The following is a 15406-nucleotide window of genomic DNA, read 5'->3' as shown; positions in this document are numbered from 1 at the left end:
TTCTCTGTGTCTTCTTTTGTCTGCTTCTGTTGTTGTCAGCAACACGGGAATCTGTGTTTCTTTTTCTTGCCTCATCTTGTGGTGTCAGTTCTCCATGTGGGTGGCGCCATTCCTGGGCAGGCTGCACTTTCTTTCGCACTGGGCAGCTCTCCTTATGGGGCGTACTCCTTGCGCGTGGGGCTCCCCTATGCGGGGGACACCCCTGCGTGGCAGGGCACTCCTTGCGCACATCAGCACTGCGTGTGGGCCAGCTGCACACGGGTCAAGGAGGCCCGGGGTTTGAATCGCGGACCTCCCATGTGGTAGACGGACGCCCTGACCACTGGGCCAAGTCCGCTTCCCTAAAAGTTCTTTATATCCTTGGTTAGATTTATTCCTATATAATTGATTTTTTTTAGTTGTGATTGTAAATGGAAATTTTTTCTTGATTTCTTCTTCACTGCTAATTACTAGTATATAGAAACATTACGCATTTTTTGGTGCATGGATCTTGTACTCCACCACTTTGCTGAATTCACTTATTAATTCCAGTAGCTCTTTTGTGGATTTTCCAGAATTTTCTGTATATAGGATCATGTCATAGGGTAAGTTTTACTTCTTCCTTTCAGTTTGGCTGCCTTTTATTTCTTTCTCGTGCCTAATTGCTCTAACCAGAACTTCCAGTACAATGTTGAATAAGTGGTGACAGTGGGCGTTCTTGTCATGTTCCTGATCTTAGAGGGAAGGCTGTCAGTCTTTCACCATTTAGTATGATGTTAGCTGTGTCATTACTTGACTTAAACTCCAGAAGCCTTTAACAATGTTGATCATATACTTCATGGTAAAATTCTCCACACTTGTCTACGATAATGGCTCTCTCTTATTCCATCCCTTCTCTAGCACTCCGTATAGGATCCTCCACAGCTCGTCTTCCTCTCTTAAATGATGTGTACCCAGGGATTTATTTTTCAGGAACTTTCACATCTTAGGACTATATTCTTCCTATATGACCATATCCATATCCACAACCTCAGAAGATAATGATTCCTTAATCTTTTCCTACTCCTTAGATTTTCTCCTGAGCTCTAGAGACATATAATGTACCTGCCTCCTTTTCATCAGCATCTCACATTTTCCAAGTCCAACACTGAGTCCATCATCTTCCAGAAGATGTATGTTTAAACCTGATTTCCCAATAATATCTCTCATTTCAATGAAACTACACCTCCATTCAACAAATTACCCACGCTAGGAACCAAATCCTTTTCTTGATTCCTTGTTATCTATCATCTACTTCAGTCCTACCCACTCTTACCTAAGCAGTCAGTAAATCTTTCAAATTCTTTCTGCCAGTCTCTCCAAAATTCATCCCTTTCTCTCTAGCCCCACCCTCATGTCTGGTTTAGAGATCCTCAAATCTCTTAGATTATGCAAATAGTTCCTTAATTAATCTCCCTGACTTTCTGTCTCTTGCTTCCCCAAAGCATGTGCAACAGAAGCACCAAAGAGTTAGTTATTGCTAAATTATAAATCCTTCTATGTTAATATCCTGCTTCAAATCCTTCAACTGTACCCTTTTTTACCTTAAAAAATGATAATAGCTGTGGCCATTGTTTTTTTTCTTTTTCCTTTCTTTCCTTTTCCTTTTTTTTTTTTTTTTGAGTTCCTACTACTTCCTATTTGTCAAGAACCCTATAAAGTATGTTTTAAATATATTATATGGGAGAGTTGGAATCTATATTTATATCAACTGGCTCTAATCTGTCATACCTGTATCTTCTACACAAAAACAAAATTCTTAGTATTATATTTAAGATTCTTTATGGTCTAATTCTTAACAAGTTCTCCAACCTTACTTTGTGCCACAGCCTCACACCCTATGTCCCAGCCATACCAAAAGTACTTTAACCACCAGAATATAACACCCCAACCCCACAACATCTTCAGTCCTGGTCCTTATTCATTTTGTTTCTTCTGCCTGTAATTCCCCCTCCATTGCCCCCAGAGTTACACACTCATCCTCCAAGAGTTAGTTCAGCTGTCACCCTTGGGTTAAGTAATTGAATATTTTATGATCCTATAGTCCTCTATACACTTCTCTATTCTAGCACATACCATCTGGTAATTATTTAGTGTCTAACTTTCTTCAAAGCCAGGACTCCATTTCTTAGATGAAATAATCAAATTAAGGTTGTACTCAAATTATTCAATAAAGGTTGGCTATAAGAATTAGACATCATCCAAGTAATAGTCAAGAGGCCAGTGTGATCAGTATGTTGAATTATAAAGGGATGTGTGAAATAACTCTGGAGACACTGGTTTGGGCAGATCAGGACCTTCAATGCTGACCTGAAAAATTACTTTTAAAGTCAAAGATCCATTAGAGGTTTTCAAATAGAGGATGCACAAAATTTGATGTGCATTTTAAGAAAATAATGGACAGCACTGACTGAGAGGTGAGAGACAGGTGGAAGAGATAAGTAAGGAGATAGTTTTAAAAGTCCAGAAAAAAGTTAAGGAGAAATGATGAGCTCATTTTGAGATAAGCTTATTTCCTTAAACTGGCAGATATCCATGTGCTGATGCCTATCTTTTCTCACTGTTTCATGTTTAAATCCTACAAAATAAACTCTTTTATCATGCAAATTTTCTATCAACTACCAAATCCGCAGAAATTTAGAATTCTGAGTCTAGAGTCCAAAAAGCAGATCAAATCTTGAAGGTTTCAAATTTGAAGGTTTCAAGAATACCCATACAAAATGGTTAACATTGACAATGAGAGAATGAGCAGTAGAAGAATATGACTGATGGAACCTTGGCCATGTTTATACAGACACAAGGTCTGGATACAACGAGAAGCAGGACCAAAAGAGTATAATATAGGGCTAACCACAAACAATGTGTCCTTAGAAAGATTCAGTTTTTGGTTCATACCTATGGCCACTTGGCTGTTTATAGAACAGACTCAACAAGCTTCAGGAAAAATTTGCATTTTAGAAAGGCTATCCTCTTTCTGAACACTCTATAATAAAATGCTTTCCTGATGCTGTGTACCACCAAACAGATTTTGGTATAGAAATATATTTCTTCTGCTTGTTGTGTCTGTTGCTGGTGGCTGTGGTAAATGTTTTGCATCAATGGTTAAAAAAATAAAATTATAAAATTGTGGTAAAGAATTCACTAAATACTACCCTGATAATCTTCTCTGATAACTCATGTTATCAATGTGCTAATTTTAATTAAAACATATTTTCCACAGTGGTAAAAACAAGACCATTTAGGACCTAGTCCCTATACTTCAGATTGATGTCACTAAACAGAGTGCTTGTAAATTTGGTAATAATTAGAAGTTTATAAGAAAAATGCCCTTTCATATAAACCTTTCTAACATGAAACAGTGAGAAAACAAGCAGAATTCCTTTACTTATGAGACTATCCTTTTACAAAATGATTCATGTATAAACCCTATAATAATCCTTTCAAACTATTAGAATCTGATTACTTTTTAAAAATATATGTTGTTATGCACAATTTTTGAGTTCTTATTCTAAGAAAAGAGACCGCACAGAAAGGATGGAACAATGGTATGGAAACTTACCATCCTCTCCAATTGGACTCCTTATTGCACACTTATTGCTTCCATGTGTTAAAGAAAAAAAAAAATCAAGACTTTAAGCCAACCACAATCCCTATAATTTCTGGCAGGCACATTAAGCACTGAATCCAAAAAAAAAAAAAAAGCAAAACCTTTTTTCAATTATTATAACCGCACAATGCTATCAGAGTCGAGATTTATTTCAACATTATGGGAATGTATTGCAAATTGATAATAAAGGTTGGTTCCTACAACACCTAAAGATTTTATGATGTTTAAAGCTGTTAAAATAGAGGACAAATTATTTGGTCTTAATATTTAAATAAATAATGTCTATTTTGAATATTGTATTACAGAAAATATAAATTAATTAGGGGGAATATTAAAATGTATGAGATCAATGCTTTTTTTTTCACATTAAAAAACTATGGTTACATAGAGCTGATGAATACAAATACCACCTAAAATTAATTCATGTAATTTTCTGAAACAACAAAATGCTTGTTCAAACTACACAATGAGAAGGTCAACAAACTACCTAAACTCTGTTGTCTTCACCCTTTTCCACAAAACAGGGTGTATAATGCATGACTCCCTGAAAGAAGCACATGTACAAGCTTTGGTATGTGTCAAATGAAAGAAAAGAAGGAAAAAGTTCCCTCACCCCAAAGTGAGAACAGATGGGAATGTAAATTTAGATGGGAAGAGACAGTGGATGACCGACGGAGAAATCTTTTTCAAAGGAAGCCAAATATACCAGACCTTAGCTTTTTCTTCTCCCTGGTTAACTTCCAAATTAAAATCCAATAGAATGGGAGGAGTGGGGGTGGGGGGTGGGGAGTGAGGGTATATGGGTACCTCTTATTTTTTCTTTAATGTAACATTACAATCATTTTTAAAAAAAAGAAATAAAGACTTCCAGAAAAGATTAAAAAAAAAATCCAATAGGAATTTAAAGCACTTCTTAGATTAGAGACACTGTTTTCTATTTCTGTACGCATTTATTTCTATAAATTTTATGAAAAAATATTGATAAATATAAGTAAAAAAATTTACGTCTATCAATATAAAGTAATATTAGTCTCCTGATTCCTTTTGATGGTTTAATTACTACCTCCGAGTAAGACTGTTAAAAATAACTTTTAAAATAATAAAGTAAATGAATTTTTGAAAACAGCCATGCATGAATAAACTTAAAATGTGGGCAATGAAACCTCTTTATATGATAGAAGAGCCATCTGCCATAAATTAAAGTTACGTAAATAAATTACTAATGCACTTTATATCCATTCTTTTCATATTTTATCTTTTTAACTAAAAATATTTTATTGTAATGCCAGTAACTTTTCCCGTACCTAGCAAAAAATAAAAGTTCCTTTATTTGAAATTAAATTTCATATAGCATGATGTGATTTTTCTATCTAAAAATGCCAATTATAAACTTAAAAGAATACTCTGTACAGTGAAGTAATTTCAAATATTTATTTTTAATACGGATAATATTTTCAAACTTGAATGAAACAGAAAAGGGAATTCTCAATTTGAGTGTATTTTAAAAGGGTAATTTTATTGGTAATCATTCTCTTAAAATATTATTTTAAGAGGAATTTTGTAGTTTAAAAAAACTACTAGTTATCTTCCACAAAATACTGTTTGTAGAACAGATCCTTTTTTTTTCTTTGCTCACTTTTACATAAAATTTACATTTTGTTGATGTAATAATGAGAGTAAGTCAATATTTAATTAGCAGTACTCAAATTTTCAGATCAGTCTCATTCATTATTTCAAACCTCTTTTCCAAGATAACAATGAAAAGTTCTCTGTGTACATTAAGTTTTTCTTGCTGTTTCATAAAGTTGGCTTTCAATATCTTAAACCCATTTTATCTTATTTTACCTTACAAACTATCCACAACAAAAAGCAAAATAGAAAAATGAATTGTTCCAACTGGTGAAGGCAACTGTCCCTCACACTTAAAGTGACTTCAGTTTAAACAACATGAGACAATGGTAATAAGAAAAAGGTTTCACTAGTAAACAGTGAACTATGCCTTCCATAGAGAAGATGCTCATCACAGAACATCAGATTTAGCTGAAAATATGCGCTAAATAATTACTGAAAAGTAGATTTTATTATCTCTAAATTACGTGCAAACAGCATTTAGTATTTAGCAGCAATACTAAAAAAGAAAAAAAATCTCTCAAGATGTCTAGCTTTCATTTTTATTTCTCCCTTATCAATATAAAAGCCATAGAGGCAATATTTGAGGATACTTTACTGACTTAATTTTATTAAAATTCATTTCCCAATATTTTCCCTATGTGCAAATAAAATCTGAATTATGCCAAAATCACTGTGTACATTTTCAAATTCATCCACATATAATAAAGTCAAATCCTAATTCTCCAAATAGTAAATGCAGATCTCCCTCGAAATTTTACAGTAATGCCTTAATTCACTTTGTAGCTCGTTGGTTGAATGACTGTTAGCACATGGAAAACAGAGAACATTTTATTATGACTCCAGTAGTCCTATCTTCCTCTTTTCAGGGAGATGGAAGCATCTTTGAAAAAAGAATACATACATTCTCACTTTCTCTCTCTCACTCTCAACATTCACTCAAGATTCTGGCCCTGGTCCCAGATCTTCCAGTATCTCTATAAACCAGGTAAGACACAAGCACTCTGGATGTTAAGAACTCATCTGTAAAATAAATGAGGTTAGTTTAGGCAAGTATTTTTCAAACTATGAACTGCAGATCCCTAAGGATCTGGAGGTGTATTTTTGGGAGTCTGAAAGTGCTATAAGGTATCTGGTTTTGTTTCAATATCTTCATATTTATGATATAAATATTATTATATTCTGGCTAATCTCATTGACAACTTTTAGCACCAATTATCACATTGTTTCAGGATCTGATTTTCCGACTGTGTTTATGATCTCGTGTCAACTAACTATTTATAGTGACTGTATTTAACTCCAAATACAATGTTTCTCAAAGTGAGATTCAAAAATGTATTCTGGGATCTGAGAGATTTTTCCATTACCATTAGTTCACATATTATTCCAGAACAAGAGACAAGAGATTATATAATCTTTCTAATCCTTTTCCAGTCTGAAAAATATATACTACTACAGTCTGCCAATAATTTACGGAGAACTTCATAAAGGGAGATATAATTTCTAATTGTAACTATATTCTATTTGTTTTCCTTTTACATATAATTGCAAATAAAATTTGAGATTAATAAGATAGCATTCAGGAGACAAAATGAAACACAGAAGGCAAAATTTTTATTAGCAATAGTCACTATCATTTCAAATGGCTTAGTGGACTACACATTAAGTAGGAATAAGAAAATCCAGCTTCTTTTTCCAGTTTTGTCTCTGACTAGAAATACCATTTTGGTAAGAGAGTAATTCTATTTATTTGGTTTTTATTCTTGCAATCCTCAGTTTTGCAAATTTAGTTCATTATGCCACTCAATGAAAAAAATCCATAATAAATGCCATGATACTCATGTTACCTAATTTTAAGCATTACGCTTCACATTTTAATTTATATAATAAATAAGAAAACAAAATATCTACAAGCCCCATATATTTTCTATAATTTTGTCAGTGATATATATATATAATGCAAACAGTATGCTTTTATTTTTGGCTAAAGGTAATTATGGATTATTTTGATCCAGTTTTTTAAAACATTTATATTTAAATTTGCTTCATCTAACTTAAAAATATTGATAATTTTGCTGATTAGCACTTAAAGATATTTTATCGGCAGAAAGCATTTTTTACTAGTTAAAAGTTTAAAACTTAAAATATATCATTACTCAAATATCACATTTTATATCTAATTATAAAACTATACCCTCTTAATGGAATTCTATGTACATTTATCCTAATAATAGAAGCATCTTTACACTAGTAAAGAAAAGTAAAATATTTAGAAAACTGCTAAGATATTCTGAATATAAAAGAAGTATATTATTTCAATAGCCTGACTTAAAAATGGACATTATATACACCTAAAATATTTTTTTATTTAAAAATAAAGTAAATGAAACTCTCCTAAATTATGTTATTCATATCTATAATACAAATGTGCATGAACGTTTTAAACAAAATTCTAAAAAAACGGTATACAGATTTTTTTCCTGTTGTAGCATCTCGAGTGAACACTTCAAAAAGAAATGTTTTAAACCTATTTCTAAATCATTACCAATAGCATAATATAACTTGGTTATTAAACTATTGGGGGAAATTATTGATTTTTAAATTATTTATAGAATTTAAATTATTGACTTTTGACAGTCTCATTTTCTGTAAGGTGAAGGCTATGAGAATCTGTGATAAATTTCATGATCAACCCATTTCATAACAAGTTTTAAGCTGTATTAAAAGACCAATAAAAGACTCAAGTTTAAAATGTCTTTTCTTGTGAACCTAGAACACATCACTGAAGTTAGTTTATAAAACATATCAAAACTCTTCCCATTAAATTTTTTCAGCATTTATTATTTTAAGATTTTCTTCTAGGAAATGTAATTAGACCAGTAACTAGATGATAGTGAAATAGAGTCAGAATGGAAAATGTGCATTTCCAAGAATGCATACTTTATATACTTTGATAAGTAATCTTTTTCTTCTGGAAGACATCTGTGCAATTGCACAAATATTAGAATAAGTGCCAAAAAGTTACTCTACCTGAACTGTAGAGCTGATTTCTGATGCAAAGCCGCCTGTCAAAGGAGCCTCGTGACTGATCAGCAGTCGCCCTGTTTTGGTCACAGACTGGAAAAGAAAAGGAAAACCTGATGTGGAAGAGTATTAAGTATTTCATGTATATGATAGTAGTTTTAATTCAGTAATAAAAATAAGTTATTTAAAATCAATAAATAATATAAAAATAGTAATTAAATTTTATGTCAAATAAGTTACAATTCCTGTTCAACTAGACAGTTATCTATCTTTGCACTGTTATACATTTTTCACTATATCTTATAATCCCAGTGCAAAAGAAAAATGATTTGTAAATCAATGTATGGCATTAAAAATGCATTGCCCGTTATAAAATATTTTCGTTATAAGCTCAATTACAGTATTTTACATGTTCATATCCCAATATAAATTTTTCTTTTTCTTCATATTACTTTAAGATTGAAAGTGCTTTTTGTCTGCATGTAAATAATAACGTTCTTAGGAAATGCCGTTTTGTGGAGAAGGAAACCACAAAAATAGTACGCAAAAGCTTTAGCAAGAGAAAAGCTCAAGCTACTAAATATTTGAGGAAACACAGAAGTAAGAAATTACTACCAAAGTAAAAGTGTTATAACCTTCTTTCTTTGTTCATGTGCACTAAAACCTGCTTCATGACCACAATTCCTTTTTAATGTTAGAAAATGTCACAAACAATAAGGATGTATTCTCAAGATCTGCTCACTGTTTATACTGTGCATAATATACTCTGCATAATAATAAATCAAAATGTATAGCTACAATATCATAGTAGGATGCCAGTTGTGTTGGAGGTAAAAAATATTAAAAATCAACAGCAATTTGTTGTTTAAAATACACTGAACAATTACCAAATTACCAAAGAGAATGTTACTATTCTCAAACTATGAAGTAAAACCTTCCAAACAAAAATATGTATACAAATGGAAAGATTTCCTTCATTCTAGGCAATTATATTCTAGCTTAGAATTTTAAATATGCAGCAAATTCAGCCAATAGATGTTAAATCTCAAGATATGGCCAGTAGTCACAACAAAAATAAGCAACTCTATCTACTAAGTAAATGGTGACTGAAGTACATACAATTTTATGAATACCTTAATGAACAGCTCTTCCCCACCCGCCTCAATAATGAAATGTAAATCTTGGAATATTGATATTTAGCTTTTTATGACTGTGATTAATTACGCCATTTGTGAAAGTCATAAATTAAATTTTAATGTATCTGAATAAAAGTATAAAGAGACAAAAATATTCCACAACCATTACAAAGGAAACGTATTTTTAAAAATATTTTTGAAAAGATATTCTGACTTTGAGGACCAATAGATGAAAAAACAGATTTGACAATCAGACCTTCCTTGTAGCTCTGAAACCTAGAGCTCGGCCAACGTACACACATCTAAAGATGTCACAGCCAATCCATCTGAGTTAGACAGTGCATCCTTAATTTCTAGTAGGTAAAAAATAAGAAACTTCTATAAAAATGCCGCTGTTACCTTAAAACCACACACAACAGAACTGGTACCTTTTATCTGAAGTGAGGCCTATCCAAGATTAAACAACAATCTTCAGAATGATCCCAGAAGGCCAAGAAGCAACCAAGACAGTCTATACTTCCTTTGGCCTATAGAGTGTAACGGGGAAACTAAGCACAGATGTGTGCCTAGGACAAAAGCATTCAGAGCACTGGGGTTCATGTAACATAATGTGTAAGCAGATAAAATCTGGAGACACTGAATGTCCTTAAACAGGGAAATAGATAAATAAGGCACATCAATACAAAAGAAAACTATACGACCATGAAAAGGACTGAAAAAGGTAACTATGCCTACATACACACACACACAAATATACTGACATGAAAAGGTGTCCATGATAAGTTACCTGGTAAAATAAACAAGTTATAGACAATATTAATCTCATTTTTGTTAAATACAACAATCACAGCAGTGGAGGTACCAATAAACAAAACTATACAAATTGAGTCTACATGTGTAAACATCTTGAAGGATTTATGGCAAACTATTGAAAATTGTTTCTCCTGAGGAATGACAGTAGAGCAAGTGTCGGGAAGGTACTTTTACTTTTTTACTTTATATATTTTTATATTATTGAAAGTCTAAAGTCTATTTATTAAGTCTAAAATAAATAAAAATAAATGGAAAAATAAAAGGGTAATAATGAATTAATGCTGAAGGTAATAAATGCATGTTACGTACAGTCATAATCTCTTCAAAAAGTGTAATGGAATATCTATGATTTCTTAAAACTAGCTTTAGATACAAGGGAATACTGAGGTCCACAAATCCAGCAGCAAATAGGCAAAAGTTAGAAACATGGGGAGCCAATCTTTCTGTCCCATTCTCTGTGCAATCTGCTACAGGTCAGGATAACATCGAGCTCATCATTTGACCCTCAAGCTATTGGATACTAGACAGAATAGAAATAAACTACTGGTATCAGAGGTCAAGTTCTTCAACACCTCATACTCTACGTGTGTTCTGTAAATGTCTTCTCAGATGAAGAGTTACGCTGACAAATAAGTAAGTAATTCAAGAAGTTTCAAAAACACCATGAGATACAGGGTTTGACACAATGGAAAATAATAATTCTTTGAGTTTGTTGAAATTACCACTGCATATAAACCAGTAATACAGAGACAGTGCAGCAAGGAGAGGAGTCAGAAATAATTATCATAATCATAAACAATAATTGTCACAGGGGATACTATTTGCTAGGTACTAAACAGCACTTTATATTCATTTCCTCATTAATTTAAGAAAGCAAGTAAGGTTCATTTTTTCTTCTTGAAGTCATCATTGATGCTTGAAAAGAATTAAAATGTGTTTAAAGAAAGTTATGTAAAAATTCTGGATGCACAAAAAATTTAGAAGTAACACATTTTCAAAACGAAGATTTAGTATATATTATTGAAGACTGAGTCAATGAGTATAGTTCAGTCATTTTGCAAGGTATAAAAAAATTCAATTTGTATATGCCTTTTATCATTTATGATTTTAATATGCTAAAACCCCTGAAGAACACGTCTTTTCCACACTATTTTTAGATATTATTAACACCTTGTTAATATTATGATGACACGATCATTACAAATCTGTAAAACCTAAGAGAGGTGTTACATTTTCATTCTTTGTGATTCAATTACATATTCTGGTTTAAATATTTTTTCAACTTTAACAGAAATTAATTTTCATACATTTAGAAAAAATTATACACAAAAGCAAGAAAAAAATTTTTAACCAAATTTAATATTTTGATGTACCTGGTAAAAATTAATATCGTATTTTTCAATGGATATATTCATTAACCTCTTAAAAATAACTACAGGTACAAATACTAATAATTTAAAATTTATTTTCTTTATAGAAAAATGATTTTTAAAGTTTTCAAGCTTTCTTCTGAGATAAACATATTTCTCCATTTGAAAATACTTTAAAAGGGTTGGTTTAAACAGTTTTCAGTCTGAAAGCTGAAACTATCAAAGCCAGGAAAGATCATGTAAGGCTGGATTTTCCAATATCTGCTTCTTCAACTATTTACCACTGAGAACTGCTCCTGGATTTTGGCCTAAGGCAAGTGGAGCACCAATGAGTTAGAGGTGACAAATGATACCAGGATACGAACAGCTAATTAAAATTTTGGACTGTGAATAACTACTTTTTGTGTCCTCAACACAAAAGTAAAGGACTCTAGAAGATTTGTGAAAAAAACTTGAAAAAGCATCTTGAAGGCTAGGTGTCAAACTGACTGTGACTGCTAAGTCAGTTAGCACTGGTCCACTCTAGATTTCTCCCACATATTCTCAGTCTTTCTCATCATTTCTCTTAGTGATCCCTTTCACCAGAGTCACCTCCTTTCAAAAGATACATGATCAAAATCCCAACACTGAATACACAACATTGACAAAATCAGACAGAACATGATGTCATTGTTCTAACAGAATCTTGAGGATAACTCATTTGTTTTTTTTACCATTCCATGATGTTTCTTTATTGTTGATCTACCACCCAGATTTCCTTATTAATGGCCATAAATTAAAGTTATCTGTGCAGGATACCTAGCATAATACTAAGCATGGCAGACACTCAAGAAAAGCTAATTGATAAAAATCTATGAAAATAATTGGTTAACTATTTTATTTTTTTAGGCTATTGCTGTCTTAGCAAAATTCATTCTTTTAGGATAGTGCAAAATTATACTTCAGCCCATCCCAGAATAAATTATGAATTAATTGACACCAAATTGATGACACTTTAATGTAGATTTAACAATCAGTTATCTATGGTAATAACAGACCTGCTAAATTATACTCTGTTAAGATGACTGCACAGTCTTTGGCTGCCCAAACAATGGACATATGTTTTAGTGAATACAGTCTTTAAAGACCTTAACACAATCCAACTAGGAAAACTGTTAAGCTGTCACTCCAGGAGAAACTGATATAGACAGGCAGACCATTAAATCTAACATATGCCTAAAAGGGCGATACTGACATACAAAAAGCAAAACACAATTTTACTTCTTACTCAGTCTGTAGCAGGGTTATTTCCCTACAGAGCAATTCAACTTTACCAACACCAAGTTCAGCAGCCCATTCTAACGGCTGATAAAATAAGAAAGTAACATTTTAATTTATAGGCCTCAACATTTTCTATCGGAATATAAAGCTAGTGAAAAGCAAAAGAAACATCAAAGCTGGCCTTCACCAGTTCCTTCTGATCAAAAGAACTTCATTGTGTACACATATAAAAAAGTTGAACTGGGTGGAGGGTATATGGGGACCTCATATTTTTTTAACGTAATATTAAAAAAATAAAGACAAAAAAAAGTTGAACTAATGGGAAATCTTATTTATCAAGAACATAGTCATCAATAATAACTTATACAAACTAGAATCATTAAGGACACAATTTTAATGAGCTTCAAATATCAGTGTAAGTGAATTAGATAAATTTTTGAAGTGTCTCCTTTTTTAGTAGCCAAATGTATTTGACAAAATAGCCAGAAAATAACTCATAAATCATCACAAGCTAATGAATGTACCAATATATAACTAGCAAATGCTATTAATTAGCATGACTACATATATAATTGTACCACTGCCTAATATCCCACTGGAGAAATACCATTACCAAAAGGGAAACAATAGTCATGAGCTCCAGAGAAAGTTCTGAAAAGTTCATTTTGGCAAGGATGTTAGTGACAGAATTACAAATATTTTAGTACTGTAAGAAACTAGTATAAACTAAGAAAAACTAAATCCTCAGAGTTTTATCACCCATGTGGAAAACGTTGGTTAAGAAGCAAGCAAAGCATAAAAAAGAACTGAATACAGTCAACAGTAGAAGAACAAGCAATAATACTGACAAAGAAACAAAATGTTTGAGAAATTTTCAGACATCCTTACTGGTTAATTCTTCCCTGAATAATTTGTGCTATCAGAGTTGAAATACTAAAGAATCTATGAAAAAGCACTTTTACAAAAATTAAAAGTGAACATTTCTGAAAATTACTTCAAAATATTTCAAATTGGTATTTCTGTTCATCAGCCCTACCTTTCCAGCCTGTGTCCTATCAGTCTCTTTCACGGTTTCGTCATGTCAGACCCTCTTGGTACTCTGAATAAGCCCCATGCATTCTTGCTTCTTACTTTCTTCCCCCAATTGCCAGAGATATTCGAACCCTCCCTCAAGACACATCTTAAACAACCCTTCCTCCTTGCTCTCCCCCAAAATAGCCATATGTTTTCTCTTTAAACTTCTTATCAGATTATCTTCTAGCAACTATTTCCTAAGAGAATTTGAGGTAGCTGACAATGCAAGAATGAAACCTAAAACCAGTGTAAAAGTGCAAGAGTCAGTAATGGGATCAAGATAGCATACACTATATATATGTATATATATACACCTAAGAGAGGAACTCTCTTAGGAACACTAGTAATTTACTTGCATTATAGTCCTTTGTAGATCTGACTCACCATCCCTTCTAACCATACTCTAAATAATAAATTTGATGACAGGGACTCTGTGTTATTTATATCTTTATTTACTGCAGAACATAGCATATGACAATATGTATGAAATGAGCAACTTATGTTTATCTTATTTTTCTTTAAGGACAAATGCCTATATAGTTAAAACATAATTTGGAAAGTACCTAAGCATCTCTGTGTTTCTGTGTTTTTTTGGAAGGGTATTCTTTTTCATGAGTGTGTGGGGGTGAGGGATTGTGTCTAATATGTCTATAGATCTCCTCCACAGATTAAATCTTTCAAGAGCAGGAAATTAAGGAATTTCATATATTCTGTACCTAACCACAATGCCTTCTAAGTAGTTGCATTTCTGGAAGCTCAATAACGCTCTTAACATTGACCAAAAAAAGCATGGAAGGAAGTGTTAAAAACAGGGAAAACTGTATGTTAGGGGGCATTGTAGGAACTCTATACTTTCTGCATGATTTTTCTGTAAACCTACAACTTCTCTAATAAAAAATTAATAAGAAAAGCAAATAACACAGTGATCTAATTGAATAAAGCCTCCAATTTTTTGATGGCTTTAAGCTCTTAGGAGTAACTAATAATGCTAAAAGGCTAAACATTGAAGGGGACAGCCTAAAAAGTAAGCTCTAGACATTGCTCTAAGTCTAATATAGGACTACCCTGGGGCAACTCTTTCTATCTTCCTATTCCAGATTGGTTCTAGAATAAGGCGCAAGTGCAAAGAAAACATTATATATTTCTGTATACCTTTTAAAACTGTATGATTATAATTAATATACAAACATAGAATATTTCCTTTCCTTGGTATTGGCCATAAATTTTCCTTTCCTATTGACATAAAATCACCATCATGAAAAAGGTATTGGACTAGATTAGTGGACATTTATGAGATATATGAGATATATAGCTAAACTTGAGTAAATAGGTAAATAAATGTGTTTTGAAAGTCTTTTTCAGTTCCCCACTTAGCTTATACATGAAAAGGATAACCGCATCTGGTTAGCAGTTAGTTCTGCCAAAATAATTTCTCAAAGACTGGAGTAGCTTCCTCTCAAGTTGATTTCACAAAT

At 32.3% G+C, this 15406-nt stretch overlaps 1 protein-coding gene across 4 annotated transcripts in view; it reads right to left on the bottom strand.

The window, feature by feature from the left end:
• The window catches only part of BCKDHB (branched chain keto acid dehydrogenase E1 subunit beta), a 355891-nt gene that overhangs the window by 113206 nt on the left and 227279 nt on the right, over positions 1–15406 (bottom strand). For all 4 annotated transcript variants that reach the window (XR_009187969.2, XR_009187968.2, XM_004450575.5 and 1 more), the window contains exon 9: positions 8285–8371. Coding sequence is in view for 2 of the 4 variants with exons in the window: in XM_004450575.5 (XP_004450632.1) it covers positions 8285–8371 (87 nt within the window). In the remaining 2 variants the exon portion in view is untranslated. The remainder of the gene's footprint in view (positions 1–8284; positions 8372–15406) is intronic.

This window comes from Dasypus novemcinctus, chromosome 11 (genome assembly GCF_030445035.2).
Source record: "Dasypus novemcinctus isolate mDasNov1 chromosome 11, mDasNov1.1.hap2, whole genome shotgun sequence".
Classification (NCBI taxonomy): Eukaryota; Metazoa; Chordata; class Mammalia; order Cingulata; family Dasypodidae; genus Dasypus; species Dasypus novemcinctus.
This window is presented reverse-complemented; position numbering and strand designations above follow the sequence as displayed.